The 21696-nt window shown below is 37.7% G+C and overlaps 1 protein-coding gene across 9 annotated transcripts in view; it reads right to left on the bottom strand.

Annotated features, from left to right (window-relative positions):
* LOC106876167 (uncharacterized) overlaps nt 1–21696 on the bottom strand; it is a 66639-nt gene that overhangs the window by 32008 nt on the left and 12935 nt on the right. For 8 of the 9 annotated variants that reach the window (XM_089343631.1, XM_089343632.1, XM_052977179.2 and 5 more), the window contains exons 2-4: nt 18913–19007; nt 7014–7111; nt 954–1108 (exon numbers count right to left, since the gene is read on the bottom strand). In XM_089343631.1, coding sequence (XP_089199757.1) covers nt 954–1108; nt 7014–7111; nt 18913–18969 — 310 coding nt within the window. In that variant the 5' untranslated portion in view covers nt 18970–19007. Of the gene's footprint in view, nt 1–953; nt 1109–7013; nt 7112–7653; nt 7663–18912; nt 19008–21696 lie in introns of all 9 variants that reach the window. The other variant, XM_089343637.1, reaches the window with a different exon arrangement.

The following is a 21696-nucleotide window of genomic DNA, read 5'->3' as shown; positions in this document are numbered from 1 at the left end:
TTGGGTATTTTTAGCCCCAGGTCAGCCTTGATCCAGCATTTCAGCAATGATCATCGCCATTCCTTCCTATGTGCAAGGAACCTAGAACGACATCATCCAAATTGTTGGCTTATTAAGCCTTTACCATTCAGATTACTCTCTTGAATGTAAAGCTTATTTATTCACGGTATTTTGGTTTAACCATGCATGGGCTGCATCACGCTCCAACATCTACTTTGGCAAGGTTTCTACAGCTGGGTGCTTTTGTTTGGACCACTGGCACCAGTGAGGTCACCATGCAGCTTGCAGAAGTACAAACCCTGGGAGAAGTGGGAGTCAGCTTGATGCTAGGTGATGAGGGGTTAAACTATGAGAGAGAGGGGAGAAGTCAGAGCAGGTTCTTGTAGAGGAGCAGCTTCACAACTGACATCTAGTAGCAGAAGAGAAAAAGAGAAACAAACTCTGACAACACTGGTGGCATGGAGAGGAAAGACTAGCATGGATGGGAAACTATTGATCTTACAAAAAAAAATTTTTTTTTTTTAAACCCTTCGCCAAACCTACATCTTGGAGAAGAACTCTCCAGGTGCAGATCTAAGGCCTATTGAAGCATACAGCAGCCCCAAATTATACTCTTCATTAATGGGTACAAGAGGAAATAGTTATATAAAGTATGATGACCAAGTTGCAGGAAACAAGGAGTCAATAAGGAACTATATACCCGGTCGCTCAAATGGCTAGAAATAGCAGACAAAGCTCTCACAAATCCATTCAGCCACCAAAAAGATAAATTGGATACTGTAGTCCTACATATACACTAAAACAGAAAAGAATGGATGGCCGTGGTTAGATTGCCTCTGATCATAAGCCTACTTGATTAGAGCTGCTCTAGGATCAAACAACATCTATAGTAGTGGCTAAAACAAAAGAAATATAAATAAGAAAAGAAAAGAAAAGATCAAATTGAAACTGACCTGATACTTTATGCTGATTGTACTTGTATGTGAGGGGTACATTGTGTAAAGGGGTGGAAGACTTTTTACGTGATGGTCCATCTTCATCATCATCCATGATCTCATGGTCAGGATCTTCTCCAAGAAAATTAACTTTTTCATATTCATTCAGAAATCTAAAAATATACAGAATGCCGGACATATATGAGAATGACATGTATGACTACTAAATCAGAGATCAGCCGAATATATTAGAGACAATGAAGAGAGAGAGAAAAGAATACAGTAAGTAAAGCAAAAAGAAAAAAACGACAAAGGGGGAAACTTGCAGAAAATTCATAAATACAGGAAGAGCATCCAAGCAATATTTCCCAGACCTCTTCCGATATAAACAAAATGAGGGTGGGACAAGTTTGCATGGAAGGCTGCAAACAAATGACATTACTTGTATGACGATGGTGACATCCGTTTATGATCAGTGCAAGACATCAAAACAAGGAGACACAACTCCCCACCTCCCATAGACATACACATGATCGGCTTCTTTTAGTTTCCATTGTCCAAAAAGACACTTGCTCAAGATGCTGTAAAGTGAAATTGAACACAAAACCATGTGGTTGCAAAGAACTTGAAGGTAGTACATGCTATATATACATACATACATATATACATATATATATATATATATATATATATATATATATATATTTATTTATCTTTTGTCTTTTACTTGTTTTAGTCATTAGACTGTGGCCATGCTGGGGCAGCACCTTGCAGAATTTTAGTCAAGCGAATCAACCCCAGCATTTAATCTTTTTTATTTAAGCCTGGTACTTACTCTTTTGCCAAACCATTAAGCAACAGGGATGTAAACACACCAACACCAGTTTTCAAGCAATGGTGAAGGGGGACAAACACACGGGTTTCTTTCAGTTTCCATCTACCAAATCCACTCACAAAGCTTCGGTCAGCCCAAGGCTATAGTAGAAGTCACTTGCCCAAGGTGCCACACAGTGGGACTGAACCCGGAATCATGCAGCTGGCAAGCAATCTTCTTACCACGGAGCCACAATAAAGTCTTTTTATATATCATCATTTAATGTCCGTGTCCCATGCATGCATGGGTTGGACGATGCGACAGGAACAAATGGGCCCAGGGACAGCGTTGTGTTCAAAGCATCTGTTTTGATATGGCTTGTATAGTTGGATGCCTCTTCTGATGCCAATCAACTTACCATGTGCACTGGGTGCTTTTTTTTTGTTTTTTTTTAATGCCACCAGCACAAAGTGACACTGCCATGCACTTTGCAAATATTATGAACCCCAAGAGGATAATTTTATGCTAGGAGATGACGGGTGAAAGAGAGGTAAAAGTATGAGACAAGGGGCTTGGGTAAAACAGGTTCCTTACTGTTGAGGGGTTACATGACAAGTGATTGAGTAAAGCAGAAGAGCAAAAAAACAAAAAAGAAAAAAATCGGGACTATTATCAAAAGAAGTACACAGTAACAAACACAGCTGTAACAAATGACTTTCCCTATCTAAATGTATTCACAACACAGAAATTACCTACACTTGAATGAAATTCCTATCATTGATCTCCTATAAAATGAAATCTAGAGACTGTCGGGTGCCATCTTGGTGACTATTGATATAAATCAATAACTTGAGTCATGACAAGTTATTGAATAACAAGAAGGAAAAAAAAGAAGAAAAAGAAATAAATCAATTTTTAATGAATATAAGTGATTATTTCAATGAGTCTAACTTTGTTCAAAGTGGTTTAGATATCACCGTTTCACTATATCATATAACTATACAAACTCATATAAACATCCATAATAGTAAAACATATAAACTGACAACCGAAGGCAATGTCCATGTGGTCACTTGAATTGCTAGAAATAGTAGCTAAATCCCCCCCACACACACACCAAATAACACTTTCCCATCTTTAATAAAAGAAAAAGGAAATAAGATATAGGTGAAGGCATGACTGTGTGGTCAAGGAAGCTCACTTTGCAACCACATGGTTTTTGGTTCAAACCCACTGCACAACAATTTGGGTGTGTTTTTTTATTATTCTATAGCCCTGGGCTGACAAATACTTTGTGAGTGAATTTGGTAGATGGAAATTGTGTGGAAGCCTATTGTATATTACACACACAGTGTCTGTGTTAGTCCCCACCACCACTTAACTGGTGTTGGTTAGTTTACGTCCCTGTACCTTAACGGTTCAGCAAAAGAGAACAATAGAGTAGTAGTTGTAGCTCTTTATGTTCAGAGTTCAAATTCTGCTAGAGTTGACTTTGTCTACCATTCTTTCAAGGTTGATTAAAATAAGTACCAGTTGAGCAATGGAGTCAAATGTAATCAACCAGTTCCCTGCCCCAAAATTTCAGACTTTGTGCCTAGAAAATTTAAGTAATGATACAGTGAAGTTAAGAAGTTGCACACCAGAGCACAAAGTCATGATATTATTCCTCGGGAAAAGAAACATTCCTCTACAATCTGTCTGTAGAGACATTCTGGAATATTTAAAACTTTGCAGTAATCTCAGAAAACTGTCAAAGAACCACTCCCACTTTTCCTCCAGAAGAGAGAGAGAGAGTCTAACAGAGAAAAAGGCAATCTACCTCCTCCATATACTGGGAGATCAACCGTAATATGTATCTTCTGCTCCTCTTAACGATTTTATTACAGATATATGAATTATTGTATTTAGAACATTCAAAACTCATTCACATTCCTTTGCCAATTTCCTTCCAAAGGAAATGAGAAATCCATTCTAAGAAAAACTGCAACAATTCTTCTTCTTCAACAAATAAACAATAATCTTAATCCTAAATCTTCATTCAACTTTTCTCACTAATCTTTTTTCATTTTCCTTTTGTTTAATTTTTCCGTTAAAAGCATATCTATTTTCCAGACTTACTGCTTTTTGTCAGCTTTAGAAATGGTTGTCTGTAAAATTTTTTTTTTTTTTTTCAAAAATTAGTAAAAAACGAGCTTGTATTTATATTTTTTCCTTTTCCAGAGGAACCAAACAATTTGGAAGCAAGTTGCAGACTCAGCTTAACTTTATTTCACTAAACTCTACTCAAACACCTTCACATTGTGTTTTGTTACCCATTTGGGTCAGATGTGGCAGCTTTAAATGCTAAAGCAGGGGTTCTCAACCATTTTTCATCTATGGACCCCTTTGATTACTATTTTATTCTGGTGAACCCCCATAACCATTTGATGTCTAAAAACTTGTTTTATAGAAACTTCTTTCAAAATCCCTATATTAATTTGTGTAGGTTGAATTATGTAAAATGGAGAAAGAAACCTAGCTGTTTCTTGCAATACATAACCAATATAAAGCAAAATTGTTTTCAGGGGTCCAATTTACTATTTTGTTGTGTGGACTCCCAAAAATCTTATATGGACTTTGGCTGAGAACCAGGGTGCTAAAGGGTTAAAGAATTTTGCCTAGCTTCATCAAAATCCCTACTTCACACATTAATAATGGTCAGAAAAGGGCACCAAAAACCAACCTGATATTCCAAGACCAGAATATTGAAATCTAAACAGACAGAACTGCAAAATGTTCCAAACAACTCTGAATTCATTCTTTATATCACACACAGGTGCAGAGATTAGCACATATTCCATGTGATGATTCACAAGATCACAAACAGAAAATAGCCAAAAGGAAGACAAGTTGCCAAAACCAATAAAATTAAGACAAAAAGATAGCAATGGCCACCATGTAAAAATGACAACAGCTTCACTAACAATGTTTTAAGTTCTAATTCAGTAATCTTTTCTATTAAAGGCAGAAGACCTGAAATATTGGAGACCAGTCGATTACATTGATCCCAGTGTTTCACTGGGACTTAATTTATCGACCCCTAAAGGATGAAAGGAAAAGTCAACCTTGGTGGAATTTGAACCCAGAACATAAAGATGAACAAAATGCCACTAAGCATTTTCCCAACATATTAACAATTCTCCCAGCTCACTGCCTTTAAATTCTAATTCAGCAATAATAAATAAATACAACCTTCAATTCTACAGAAAGAGATACAATAAATACAAGCAACATATTAGGACAGATAATCAATCTTTGTATTTTGATTAGAATGTTTCAGCTCCGGTGTTACAAATGCATAATGAGATGTGGTCAGAGGGTATTGAAAAAAAAATTAGTATTTAGTCCATCCATCCTCCAGTAATCCTGGAGGGAGGGGTTATGGGGATAGCGCCCTCAAGTACCTCCTCCTCCTCCTCCTCCATAGGGTCTTTTTAGAAGCAACCATCATTACACTTTCCCAAGCGGGGCAGGCTATGGATATTACCCAACAATCTCATTCTTGGTCTAATGCTAGGACTCCTGCCAGTTGGTCTGGCTTCAAGAACCTGTCTTGCAACTCTTTCCTTTGACATTCTAATCAAATGTCTGTTATACCAGAACTGTGACCACTCAATATGGAGTCCTAGCGGCTCAACCCGGAGAGACTCCCTGATTTCTGAGCTTTGCACCCTGTCGAGTAACGTTACCACAGAGATCCTTCAGAGGAACCCTATTTCAGTGGTTTGTATTCAAAATTGTACTCTTTCGGTCATCACCCAACATTCAGGACCACAGGTGAGGCTAGGTACACAAACCAATTTGAAGAAAACAAGTCTGGCTTTCTTCACCAATCTCTCCTCTCCTGAGAATCAAATGCTCAAGCTGGCACATCACCGTGTGCCAGAATCTATAATTCCAGCATCCAATTCTATCCTCCTGTTGTGACCATTGCCAAAGTTATGTAAATGGCACCCATGAAAATGTAGTTGTGACAGTTGCCAGTGTCATGTAAATGGCACCTGTGCTGGTGGCACATAAAAAGTACCCCTTACACTCTCAGAGTGGTTGGCATTATTAGGAAGGGCATCCAGCAATAGAAACCCTGCCAAATCAAACTGGAACTTGATGCAGCTCACCAGTTCCAGTCAAACTGTCCAACGCATGCCAGCATGGAAAATGGATGTATGATAATGATGGTAATTAGCACTAGTGAGGTCACCAAGTAACTCATGAAGAAAGATAAACGGAAAAGCCCGTTCAACTGAGTGGGAGTGCATCAGAGAGAGGAAGAGGTGGCTTTGGGAGAGTTGATAACACAGCAAAGACTCAAGGTAAAATAAAAGTTGAGAGGAGGCCCCCAACACTACTCCTTTACTCTTATTCCGGCCCAACCACCACTGAGACTGTTTAATACATATTTTATTAAGCCAAAACTACAGGGATGAAAGCTATTTGTGTAATGGTGTTTCATGTAATCTCTTGACTACTAGTCTATAAATACCACTAACGTTCCATTCATAATAATGATCTTGTGAATTGGCACAAGGCCAGAAATCTGTATGAGAGGAATATTGTTGCTTATATCAAAACCAAATACATAACAAGTACATCATGAGGTAACAAGGGAGTCTCTTTGTGGTTGACAAACCTACTAGAAATAGCAGCCAAATGCCCTCTAGCATTCCTAGAGCATGTTAATTGTTCAAACTGGTCAGATCCAATCTCTCACACCTACTCTACTATGTCATTCTGAAATGAACAAAACCATATTGCAGTTGTTCTTGCATACAAGCATGTCTCTTGAATCTCTCTCCAGCCGAGCGTTCCTTATCTTGCAGGCTTGTGGGTGCTGGTGCCACATACAAGGGCCACGTAAACACAACCATGCCGGTGCTGTGGCCAGACATGTTTTTGCAGAATATCGGAAATTGGTGATATTCATTTACAACACACACACACACACACAATATCAAGACAAGGAGACCCAAACACATACACACTCTACAAAAAAACACTGTCATTGTGCTTTGGTCAGATCAGGGCTGTAGTACTGTAGTAGAAGACACTTGCCCAAGGTGCTGCACAGTGAGACTGAACTCAAAGTCATGTGGTTGGGAAGCAAACTTCCTAACCACACAGCCACACCTGCAGAGAACATTTATTACATAAACAATAAAGTTACACATTAATACACGAAAGGAAACAGAACGAATCCCATGTGCAGTAATAAGAGAAGCCCTTACCTGATGTAAATCTGTTTTATTGCCTGAATCCCATTGGTACATCCTTTCGGGATATTGAACTCTTCAAACAGCTCGTCCCAGTTTTGTTCTTCATTAACCTACAAGACAGAAACACGCAAGAATCAAAATAGTTGTTTAGTGTTCATAACGGTTTCAAATTTGGGTATAAAAGAGCAGCAACTTTAGTGGAAAGGGGTTAATCGAATTACACTACCCACCCACCAGTACTCAACATGTTCTTCTTTTACTGATCCCAAAAGAATGAAAAACAAAGTTGACCTTGGTGACGTCTGAACTCAGAACCGAAAGAACAGGAAAGAATGCAAGTATTTTATTTAACATGCTACCGATTCTGCCAGATCAACAGAAAAAAATTTTAACATTGCTAAGAGACATAGCACAGTTCCATATTTAAGAGATGAGACATTATTTACATTATTTACATTTGACAGATATTTGTCCTCATCTGGTTTGTTGTTAACACAACGTTTCGGCTGATATACCCTTCAGCCTTCATCAGGTGTCTTCGGGGAAATTTCGAACCTGGGTTCTCATTCCTAAGATATTTTTCAATGTTATTATTATTACTCAAGTCACTGCTTGGAATCGAACTCGGAATCTTGGGGTTAGTAGGCTGCACTCTTAACCACTATGTGGGCATATGGCATAGTGGTTAGAGACATGTAATGTAGAACTTAGAGCAGTGGTTCTCAACCAGGATGCACACAATAAAATAGTAAATTGGGAATCCCTGACAAAATCTTGCTTTCGATGTGTGTGTATTGCGAGAAACACCTACGTTTCTTTCTCTAACATTTAACGTAATTCAACCTGCAAAAGTTAATGTGTAAAAAGCTAAATAGGAATTTTGGAAAAAGCTTCCATAAAACTAGTTTTTAAACACTGAATGGCTATGGGGGTCCACCAAAGTAAAATAGTAATCAAAGGGGTCCACAGATAAAAACTGGTTGAGAGCCCCTGGTTTAGAGTATTGCTTTTTATTCTCTACAGTATATGGAGAGAGAAAGAGAGAGACTTGGTTTTAGCTAAAAGTTTCTCACACAGCAGTTTCACTATGCCCTGGGGCAAATTTGAACTGCATCTCATCTACGCTAATTCTCTTCCTAAACAATTGTATTAGGACACCTTTTGTTACTTTCATAACTTTGTTGATCAGTTTGACACCTCTTTAGTTGCTTCTTTCCAAGGCACCTCCTTTGCCAGTGAAGCACTTGATGATTTTATTGAGTATAACACCTTCTTGTATTACCTGGATGACTACACGTAGAACCAGCCTAAGCCCTACTTTAACAGACAGATTCAGCACCTCATCAACTGCACCTGACAGTAGCGGGTCCTACTCATTGGTATCTTCAATATACTTGGAGTAGTTCCTTTTCTTCTGACACACCTTTCACATTTAGCAGCCTCTCTCTCTCTCTCTCTCTCCTTTCATTATCAGCAAGGCCAAGTGTACCACTACCATTTCAAACACACACTTAAATAAAAACACCTTCATTTACTCTGACATACTTGTATCACAGTCCCAAACACATTGTGACTGACATTGCAGCAGAAGAACACTGCCAAACCTCTTGCTTTCTACTTTTCTTTCGGCCATATATATACTTCTTGTGTAACTTCTGTTAGTTACAAGATACAGTTTTTTTTTATATCCACTACCACCATCATTTCAACCAGTCCTTTCTAAACCTCTCTCCTTACTTTTACAATTCCATCTAAAGTCCTACTCCACTATCATGTCACCTTATGTCCAGTCGATTCCTGGCCTCAACAGATTGCATCATAGAAACTCCCTACTGTCCCCTGTGCTATAAGCTTTTGTCTCCTCCTCCTCCTCCTTTCCACTATGCACCATAATCTGACAACACAATATATATTTAGCAGAAAGACGTTTCATTTTCCACACCCCTCGTTTGCCACCATGCCTGTTGTCTATCAGTCTGGGGTCACAAATCAGGAGCTGATATCAGAATGGACGTTTTTCACAGGGGAAAGCCTTAGTATTGGCAGCTATCTGCCTACTGCCTATCCACGGGCGGCATGTCCACCTGATTGGATGGTGATAAAGTGGCTTGTTGGCTTCCTGAAATGGTTAACACAATTCCAGAAGCCTTGATTCTTCCTCATTTGTAGAACCATAACCAAAACCAACACGTACTCAGGAGTCGTTACCATGATTCTACCCAACAAGTCCATTCAGGTCACCAGCCAGGATAATGCTAACCCTGTTGTATATTTTTGAAGTGGTTTATGAACCAATAGGGGTCCTTTCTGCTCACTGTGTCTGAGAGGTAAGAGCACTGCACAAGCAGAGACAATATAGCACCTATTGCTTTCCATACAGTCCACCACTTGCCTAAGCTTATTTATTCTGTCGCATAGTCTGGATATTTCAAAAACATAATTTCTGGATATGTGTGTGTGTGTGTGTGTGTGGACACACATACATAAATATTTACGTATACATAAGCATGCATATATACATAAATATACATACACACTCACATATATCTCTCTACATAAACACACATCGATATATCCAAACAGAAGTATCTTTATATAGTTATATCTGTGTGTGTGTGTGTGTCTCTCTCTCTACATATACACACACACACACACCTATAAATATACACATACATATAAGTGCGTATGTATATATTTAAACACACACATACACACACACAGAGTTTCCTGAAGAATAGACGGAAACTATGAAGCCCAGCAGCAAGAAGTGTAATTTCTTGGAAATATGTGAATGTTTTAGGCATCCGTGTTGCGATTCAGTACTTATTTGTTTTTCTGACCTTTTTCAATTTTTTTCTCTTACTTTTTACGCTGATGTACGAGAAAGTTACGCAGACTTCTGAATAATCGCAATTTCAGATATTTAAAACACGTTTTTAAATAAATAAATAATGATCGAGAAACATTAAAAAGGGGGAAATTCCCCCCCCCCCCGAATTATAATCTACGATGTTTAAAAACTTGCACATCTGAGATTTTGGCTTTAGTGAACTGAATACTTTCCGACTCTATTGTTTAGGGATTCCATATGTATAAAAGTGAAAAAAAGCATAACCTTTGATTTGTTTGGATTTTTAACCCCTTTTCAACTTTTGCACACACACACACACATATGGAGGAATTCCTATATATATCATACATACACACACACAAATATGTACAAAATTAATATGAGTATATGTTTGTCATGTATATCACAATGTGCATGCATATTTGAGTGTACATATACACATACGCCTTCTCATGAAGGCTCGCAGGCGCCGAAACTTCGAAGTCACTGTCATCAACATAGTAAAATTCACACAATATGTATTCTAAAAGAAAAAGTATTGAGTCAACCTTCAGTTTAATGTAAGTAAAATTGATATTGTAACTCGACATAAAAACATTTACACCACACACACATACGAACGTACGCACTCAAGAGCCAAATAACTGAAGTGGGGTGGTCACGACTGGAACATTTAAGTTCCGTATCGACGAAACGAAGGTTGAACTATCACATTTCTAGCAAATGAAAAAAAAAAAAGTACCCGGTGTCTAAAAAAATGTTTTTTATTACCATTATTATTATTATTTTATTAATCACAAGAGCGAAAAATAAAATTCGAGCAGGGAAATAATGCCTCGCTCAGTTTTAGCTTTAAACTCCGCCTACTTCCTTTCTTCTCCCGCAGTAAATGAAAAGAGTGTGAGTGTTTATGTATGCATCACTGTATGAGTGAAAAGTGTGTGTGTGTGTGTGTGTGTGTGTATATACTGTGTATCCATTTGTGAGTGAGAACGAGTGAGTGTATATGTGCGAGTGAGTCAGAGTACGAACGAGAAATGTGTATATATGTGTGTGTGTGTGTGTGTGTGTGTCGGAGAGTTGGTATGTGTCAGTCAGTCAACGTTTGTGTGTGGTGATTGGTAGAGTTAAATAACCGCGCTGTGTGTGTGTGTGTGTGTGTGTTGTGAGCGTACAAAAGAGAGTGTATGTGTATGTGTGTGTGTGGTTTTATAGATATTTGAGAGAGGAGGTTGGGGCGTCTATGAGTGGAAACTGTAATGTGAGTGATGGAGATAATAGTGAATATATGAGTGAGAAGGAATAAATATGGATGACTAGGAAGAAAAAAAGAAGCAGTGAATAAATAATAAGGCATTGACGCACACACACACACACACACGCATATATACACGCACGCACACACATACTCATATATATACACGCACGCACACACAAGCGCGCGCTCACCAGATACCGTAGAGGCGAGAACGAGACTTCGACATTGAACACCACCTCACTACTGCTATCACCACCACCACCGCTGCTACTATAACCAACTTCGTTACCACCACCGCCAATACAACTACCAGAACTACTATTTCTTCTACTACTACTACTACTCCAGCACAACCACCATTATTTTAACTAATTGCCATCAGCAGCAAATACACGACTTATAACGATCATTATTATATTAGTATCATTGTAAGTAAAAGCAAATGAAAAGATTCCTATAAGCCATAGATGTATGTATGATGCCTAGCAATTGCTCAGCAATAACGTCACATAAGCAGGCAGAGGGGGGGGGGGGGCTGAGGATAAGCTGTTATAAGATTGACTAGTTTCTACTACTACTACTACTGCTGCTGCTGCTGCTATTTATTCCCAGAAAAGATTGTATATGCATGTAGCTGAGAATGTGTGGTACACATATACGAACAGTCATAAGCGTGTGTGTATATATAATATATATATATATATTTATAAAAAAGAAGTTTGAAAACGCCACTATATAAAATAAATTTTAATTTATAATTTTCTCAGATATATATATATATATACACACATATATACTTACACATTTATATACACACTATATATATGTATATATAATATATACACACACATACATATATATGTATGTATGTATGTATGTATGTATGCAGCTAGCACCTCGCATCTGGTTTCACGGTTTAGATCATCAGACAGGATACGATGTGCACTTTCATAACAGATTACCGCACCTACACACACACACACACACACGTACCTATAGGTATATACACACAAAGGTATACATACACAAATATATCTTATCTTTCACTACTTGTTTCATTCATTGGACTGTGGCTCTGCGCTGCGGCACCGCCTAGAAAACGTTTCATCATACATACATCATTTCCTAAGTCTAATACTTATTCTGTCGGCCTCTGTTGTCGAACCGCTAAGTCTCGAAAATTAAACAAACACAGATTGTCAAGCAGTGGGGGGGGGGGGGCAAACAGATAGGTAGGTAAGTAGGTAGACAAATACGACGAGCTTCTTTCAGTTTCCGTCTACTAAATCCACTTACAAGGCTTTGGTTGGCCCAGGGCTATGGTAGAGAACACCCAACCCAGAACCATATGGTTGGGAAGCAATTGCATGGATAGGACGGAATTCACTGAGGTAGATTTTTCTAATGGTTGGATGCCCTTCTTGTCAGCAATCCTCGCCAGTTTCCAAGCAAGATAACAGGTCCTTGTGACAGGACATTATTTCACAGAAGATTGGAAAGGAATGACTAGTTGTATAAGTGGTATACTTGCTTACAACTACTACACGATGTCAAAACCTGGAGGTACAGATATATGTACAAACACACACACATATATATATATATATATATATATATATATATATATATATATATATATATATATAAACAGGCTTCTTTCAGTTTCCGTCTGCCAAATCCAGTCACAAGGCTTTGGCCAGCCAAAGATTATGGTAGAAGACACTTGCCTAAGGTGCCACACAGTGAGACTGAATCCGGAACCTGAATCCATGTGGTTGGAAAGCAAACAACTTGCCATACAGCCACACACAAAAGAAGGCATGTGTGTGTGTGTGTGTGTGTGTGTATGCATTTATATATACACACACACACACACAAACATTTTTTTTCTCTCCCTTTTTCCCCCTTTCAATCCTTTCTGTCTCTCAGAGCAAAGGCTCGAAACATCAAAAAAGATTTCCATTCTTCCTGAGTGTCAAACTAATACACCTGCTTGTTGTTCCTTCACCTGCCTTCTTTTGTTTTCTTGTATGAGCTTAACATTTCTTTTTGCTGGCAGAAGAGGTTCAAGGAAGGAGGTGAGAGACAATGAGAGGTATGGGAGAGAAACATCAGAGCATCAGAGATGGTTGAGAATTTTCTGGATGGAGACGGTCGTGTCCATAAAGACAATAAATATACAGTTTGGAATTGGTGTGGCAACTGTACACAGAATTCTTCATGAAGATCTGAGCCAGGTGCTCAATGGAAGAGATATTGGTGACAGCAGGATGGCGGCAGGGCTCATTACCTCCAATCCAAAAGTACTTGATTCTCTGGTGATCCATGACAAACGCTGGATCTATTGTTATGATTCAGAGACCAAGAAACAGAATGCCCAATGGAAGCATCCTGGCTCCTTCAGACCCATGAGGGCCAGGCAAAACAGGTCCACCAGGAAGCACGTGATGAGTGTCCCTTTTCTGCAGCAAGTGCATCATCCACATTCATTGGTTCCCTCTAGTCAAAGTCAACAAAGTGTACTTTGTGTATATTTTTGAGGGAGTTCAGGAGATTTTTGTCACAAAAGGTCAGAGCCCTCCCACTCTGATCAGTGGCCCCTGCACCAGGACAACACCCCAGTCCACAATTCCATCCTAGCAACTAACTACTCAACAGAGGTTGACATCAAAACTGCCCTTCACCTTCGCTACAGTGCAGACCTAGCTTACTGTGATTTTCGGTGGTTCCCCAAACCAAAAGAGGACCTCAGGAACAGTCGTTTTGAAGACACTGAGAAGATAAAGGAAGCTGTGACACCTTCGCTTTGGGCGACTTCCATGGGGCTTTCACAAAATGGTTGGTGGAGCGCTGCAACGAGTGCATTGAAGTCAGAAGATTCTACTTCGTTCAATAGAATGAAACAAGTAAAAGAATGAGACACACACACACACACACATTCAGGATACAAGAAGCATCTTATGTCTACATTTCATTCATGTGCGAGTCTAACCATACGCTCGATAAACTAGGTTATATTATTATTATACTCATTGTGTGTGTTGTTTGTGTAAATACATTTGCTAACATAAGTATTGTTTTTCTTGTGGCTGCATCCCCAAATATTTAACCTAAATAACATACATACATATACACACACGCATATATATATATACATGCACGCACACATATATATAAACGCACATATGTACACACACACACACACTTGAGTAACAATTCAAATATAAGTTTACAGTATTCTGGAGTGGGAGGGGATTATATATATATATATATATATATATATATATACACACACACACACTCATATATATAGAGAATAAACTAATAACGAAGATGCAATATCAACGATTTATTCTTTATGCTTTTCCTAATAAAATCCGTGATTATTACTTTGCATTTAGTTGGTGCTCAACCTCAGAATTACAAAAGGCATGTCACATTATACATGAAATGTAAACAATAACAATCTATGTGGATTGTCATGCTGGGCGATTTAGTCAGCTGAGTTTGATTTCTAGAGTACTTAATGGGCTATCCACCTGGATATATTCATTTCCCTATTTTCCCATACTTATAATAGTAAATACCCTTTTCTGTTTAATATTATCACTTGATTCAGTTATGAAGAGTTTAGTCCATCAGTTAAAACCGCCTGTATGTATTTTGAGTCTGATATTTATTTTAGCAATTTTTTTTTTATAGATGAACTGCTCTGAATCATACAGGCACACAAAGTAACACCAGTTGTCAAACAGACACACATTTACATATATTACACACACACACACAAACATATATACATACATATATCTGCATGGATAGATAGATAGATACACAATACAAAAATATTTTAAAGCGCTTTCAAGAATAATAAGTAAGCATTTACTAATGGTGTGGCTAAACTGGGTGGAGTTAAAATTATTAGGAACAGTTGAGTCAACAGGTGAAATTTGAAGTCTCAGTCAACTTGATCTATAGACTGTATATATATGCCTGTGTGTGTGTGTGTGTGTATATATATATATCGGCATGTCTGGGGCGGGGGGAAGACTCTTACCACCCAACCAACCGTGTGATCTTGGTTCAGTCAACTGTGTGGCACCTTGGGGGCAAATGTCTCCTACTGCTCTCGACCAACCAAAAGCCTTGTGAGAGAGTTGGTAGACGGAAACCGAAAGAAGCTTGTCGTATGCGTAAATGTGTGTGTGCGAGCGCGCGCAACCCACCACCACTTGAAAAAGCCCGTGAATTAGCGGTTCGGCAAAAGACAACCGATAGAATAAGTACCAGGCCGTGCCCCAGCATGGGCGCATCCCAATGACTAAAACAAGTAAAAGGAGGCGCGCGGCGAAAAAGAGATGGGAGGAAGAGAAATTATGTTTTGAAAAACAATTCTCATATGAAAGAGAGAACCGGCTTTGGAAACGGATTGAGAGTGATAGAGAAAGACAAAATGGTAGATACACGATGTAGGAGTGAGTGGGTTAAGAGCCGAGAGTCAGCGGCGCGAAATCGACCGCTACACGTGTTTTATGAGAGCTGTGTAAACAACGTGAGTGTGAGAGAGATTTGGGAGGAGAGAGAGAGAGAGGGGATGAGGAGGAATGACAGAGAGAGAGAGGTAAAAATATTGAGAAGCGGTAGAGGGGGAAAGTAGAAGCAAAGAGAGAGACAGAGACAGAAGAAAGAGGGGGAGAGTGAGGGGCATATGGCAGTGTTGAAACTGAACAGCGGTCTTAGCAATAGATCCTCAACTCTTGCTTCTAGTAATGCCTTGTATACAGCATACATACACATATACATATATATATATGCACACACACACATACACACAGAATTATCAATGAGTTGAATGGTGTTGGAAAATCACACACACACACACACATGCGTTGATATACTAACACAGGTTAAAACCACCATTCAACTATTACTATTAACAGGACCCACAAAAATTAGGCATCTTTATAATTTTCCTTTTGATGTATAATACTGCTTCATTATGTAACGATTTCCATAACGTCTTTAATTCCGTTTCATAGGCTTGTTAAGCAGCCGAACGCAAATACATGTTGTAACAAGAATTATAGATAGTGGCTGATATATCGGTGTAATGGAGGGAGTTACGTCTCTAATGGGAAAATGATTGTGTCGAGCTGGGTCACAAAAGCCTTTCCGCGCCGAGAGCCAGGAACAGACACACACACAAACATATCCATCCGTCTTCTCCGCCCACTTTTCCTGAGGGAAGGAAAGTTGTAGAGGTAGAGTCCTGAAGCACCTCCTCAATAGGGCCCGACCTGAAACGACAGTCCTTACACTTTCCAGTTGGGTTCCCAAGCATGACAAACTCATTCTTGGTCTACCCCTACGTCTCCTGCTCAGCCTGAAGAATCTATCTTGTGATTCTTTCCTGCATCATTCTAATTACATGGCCCTAATTTTTTTTTTATTATTGCCAGGTTCCAACCCAGGCCGCAGCAACAAAGTCCACCTGCCACACTTCTCGGCTCATCATTGCTGCCTCGAGGCCCTGGATACATTCTGGGCTCGTGTCTGCAATCAAGTTATCGGTGTGTGACGTTTTCTTCTTACAAATACCATCAAAGCAAGCGCCACAAGGCTAATTTCGATGCTTCCGGTTCAGGGTGGCACATGCAATGACGAGATAGTCACAGCCATCTTTGCCCATCTTCTCGCTAACTTTCAGCAGGTCTCCATAAAAGCATTCATAGCATCCATTTAGCCCGTTTGATCGTTTCTTTATCAGTGTCCAGGTTTCATTGCCATAAAATAGCAAACAATGGCCGTAATACCTGAGCTGTGACTTCCCAATGCAGAGAAGTATTGGCTCAACCCGGAGAGACTCCCTATCTGCAAGCCATGCACCCTGTCAAATAACATTATTCCAGAGACCCTTCAGGGGAATCCGATTTTGGCCCCTTGCATTCACCATCATATCCATTCAGTCTTTACCTAACATTGATGTCAAGAGGCAAATTTGGATTACAACAATAGCAGACATTCCAGGGCAGCCACTTTGGCATTGCTGATTTGATACCAACTTATTTGACATCAGATGTTTTAATGTTTTGTTCTCTCCAGCAATGTTTTATGCATGTGAGCATATGTGTACGAGAAGAGGGAAAGTGTTTATTTCAGTCAGGTTCATTAATAAATTGTAATAACACTCACTCACTCACTTTCTATCTATCTATATTTCTACACACATGTGCGAGTGCCTGTGTGTGTGTGTGCTTGCCTCCAATACCAAAACAGGTTGCATGTCCAGTCAGCCATGCTACATTGTCGGTATTCTAACAGCTGTGTCCAATCATCACATCCCAATGTGTGCATGTGTCTGTAAACTGACCAATACTGTGAATGCAAACGCTTGTCGTGTGTTTTGTTTCTCTATCAATATTTGTCTATGCTTATTTGTGTGTTGAGGTGCATCTCTTTGTCTCAATAAAGTACCAAAATGAAAATAACAACTGGAACTGATATGTTTGACTAAAACTTTCAGGAACAAAATACACCAATATCATATGTGCAGGATGCTCTGAAGGTAAAACTGTGACCATCTCAATCTTTTCAACCAACAAAATCATTCACCACTAATTACTGTTGATGTGGTCAACCAGATACACACACACATTTGTACAAATGAAAGAAAAGAACATTTAACACATTCAAAAAGTTAAATATTCATATCAACTTCCACAGTGTGTATTATAGAACAAACACATTTGGTGCAGACAATGAAGAAAAGCAAGTACTTAAAACAAGATGTAAACTATCATATTTATTGGAATCTGAAAAACTTATGTTACTCCAAATTTCAAGTCCCCAATCCTTGAACAGTGTGTGGTGTGTGGTGTGTGTATACACATAATTTTAATGAAGGAATGGGGAAGTTGAGATAAAGTTACATACATTTCCATAAACAACCATTTATTTTAAAATACATACAATTATTGATATTTACTCTGCAAAGATTATAATAAATTTATTTGTTATACAAGCCATGGATTTGCAGTGTTCCACTATTAATTAGCTAATGAATAATCATTCTTTAGCTGATTAAAAGCTGTAATTCTTACACCACTGTTTGAGCACTTTGCTAGCCAGGTTCTTGCATGAAGAGCTACTGAAGTGATCACCTGAATTTTAATTATCCCCCATATTTAGTGTGTATGGGTGTGTGCATGTATGTGTGTATGTACACATATATGAGCATAAACAAAAGGCCAATCATATGTAAAAAACACTGGCATAGATAAATTTACAAAAGATTAACCCACTTCTCACCAACCTGCCCGAGACCACAGAACTAGGGTAGTTCTGTGATAAAAACTGACTGCTTAAAAGATCTGAATTAAAATCATTTAAAATTCCATGTTGATATATGTTCCAAACACCAGCTTCACAATGACAATGTTACTTTACTAAATTCTTTATTTTCGAGATAAATTGTAACAAATGCAGTGTATTTTCAGCAGAAATATTGCAATGAAAGGATTAAAATATTTAAAAATTGGGACTGGATTGTTGTTACTGAGAACCAAATCATGTACTCGCCATGATTAAGGGCCTTCCAGCTGTGAGAATCAAGGGGTTTTGTACATATAGGGTTACATTGTCTAAGGTCCTTCCATTTTTAAGACAGGATCTGATTCAAGATGGAGTCAGCTTCATTGGAAAATAACAACCAAAGACGCTGATAACGTCGGCGATAAAGATGTTGATAGAAGGGCAAGAGACGAACTGCTTTAATTGCAAACAACAAAGCTGAGTGATCTTACCTTTTGCCACCCCTCCAAAAGAGATAACACGGCGATACAGCAGGTAAAGGTCAACATCACGGCCAGCAATTTGTGGGATTTTCTGGAATGGTGTCCTGTAAAAATAAACACAATACATAAACATAATACATCAGATATATGTACACAAATACATATATTATATACACATATACATAGACACACAGAGAAAGGTCTTTGCATTTTGAAGAGATTAACACCATCAATTTGACTTCTAATGTACAATACAACTGGCACAACAACAGTTACAACGACAGGAGTTCCAGCTGATCCAATCAACAGAACTGGCTGATCATGAAATTAATGTGTAAGTGGCTGAGCACTCCACAGACACATGCACCCTTAACATAGTTTTGAAGGAGATTCAGCATGACACTGAATGTGAAATAAAGGACGCAATGTGCCACTGGGAACTGAACTCACGACCTTATAACTGTGAGCTGAATAGCCTAACCTCTAAGCCACACACTTTCAAGGACCATCAGGGCACCTGATGTGGTTTTCTAAACCAGACAACATAGATTGCATATCTGATTTGGACCACCAAGAGCTGCAGTTAAGTACTGACCTCTGTGTAGAAAATGTAGAATGCAAACGTTGTTTTGGGTATGTCCCCCAGCCCAGTAGTGTGCCTCGAGAGAACAATCACCAGACATCATCTGCAGTACTGCACTTTAATCGCAGTACTGCACTTTAATCGCAGTACCATGGATGATGCTTATCAATTAAGCACCTTGGGCAAGTGCCTTCTACTATAGCTTCGGGCTGACCAAAGCCTTGCGAGTGGATTTGATAGACGGAAACTGAAAGAAGCCTGTCATATATACGTGTGTGTGTGTGTTTGTGTGTCTGTGACTGTCCCTCTAACATCGCTTCACAACTGATGCTGGTGAGTTTACATCCCAGTAACTTAGCAGTTTGGCAAAAGCGGCCGACAGAATAACTGGTAGGCTTACAAAGAATAAGTCCTGGGGTCAATTTGCTCAACTACAAGGCAGTGTTCCAGCATGGCCGCAGTCAAATGAACGAAACAAGTAAACGAATAAAAGAATACATATATATATATATATATATAATATATATATATATACACACACACACATATATGCATATAATTAGAAAGTTTTAGGAATATATCATCATCAAGATCCCTTAACTGATGCAGCCAGCCATTGGGTACCACTTCAGATGCTTCCATAGTCAGCTGTTGCCAATGTTACTATGTTGCCACTTGTCCAATCCTTGTCAACCCAGGATTTTTCTGTCTACCGACACCAAACTGTGCTCTGAAGAATGGTTTTGCACAGGGAGTTGTGGCTTTCGTCTTTCAACCTACACACGGAGTGGTTCTCCTCTCAGCCAGAGCATTTGTTGATTTGCTGCTTGACAAAAGCAGTTCAATTTGTGCTCTGTGTATAGGATGTGTGACAGCCTTCTGCTCAAATGTCTGGACCCGTCACTCCATATCAGCTGTAAAAGGTCCAGCTCTCACACCCGTACAGAAGGATCAATGTCACCAGGGTCTTGTACGTTTAGCTTTGTGGAAAAACTTATGAAAATACATTAAGTGTAATTCAGCATATGTGAAATATATCATTACCAACAATAGCTGTTATGGTTAAGCAGATCATTTGGCAAGCTTATGGTTTCAAATTATCCTCAAATACAAAATTCCTTGAGCAGCATTTTTTTACAGTACCAACACAGCAAATAATGCCTTCTGTTGGAATTTGATAGATGCAACAGGTACAATAAAACACACACAGTCACACACATAAAATCCATATACGCATGCACTTATATATACTCATATATGTATATACATGTATATGTGCATATATATGATATTTATATATATATATATATATATATATATATATATATATATATGCATGTATATATATATATATGCATGTATATATATATATATGCATGTATATATATATATATATATGCATGTATATATATATATATATATATATGCATGTATATATATATATATATATGCATGTATATATATATATATATATATGCATGTATATATATATATATATATATGCATGTATATATATATATATATGCATGTATATATATATATATATATATGCATGTATATATATATATATATATGCATGTATATATATATATATATATGCATGTATATATATATATATATGCATGTATATATATATATATATATATGCATGTATATATATATATATATGCATGTATATATATATATATATATACATGTATATATATATATATGCATGTATATATATATATATATACATGTATATATTATATATATATATATATATGCATGTATATATATATATATATATATATGCATGCATGTATATATATATATATATATATATATGCATGTATATATATATATATATATATATATATGCATGTATATATATATATATATATATATATATATATATATAATATATATGCATGTATATATATATATATATATGCATGTATATATATATATGCATGTATATATATATATGCATGTATATATATTATATATATATATATATATATATATATATATGCATGTATATATATATATATATATGCATGTATATATATAATATATATATATATGCATGTATATATATATATATGCATGTATATATATATATGAATGTATATATATATATTGCATGTATATATATATATATATTGCATGTATATATATATATGCATGTATATATATATATATGCATATATATATATATATATATGCAT

The sequence above is a fragment of the Octopus bimaculoides genome, chromosome 27 (assembly GCF_046866305.1).
Source record: "Octopus bimaculoides isolate indiv1 chromosome 27, ASM4686630v1, whole genome shotgun sequence".
In the NCBI taxonomy this organism is placed as follows: Eukaryota; Metazoa; Mollusca; class Cephalopoda; order Octopoda; family Octopodidae; genus Octopus; species Octopus bimaculoides.
The sequence above is the reverse complement of the archived record's forward strand: the minus strand, read 5'-3'. Positions and strand labels throughout refer to the sequence as shown.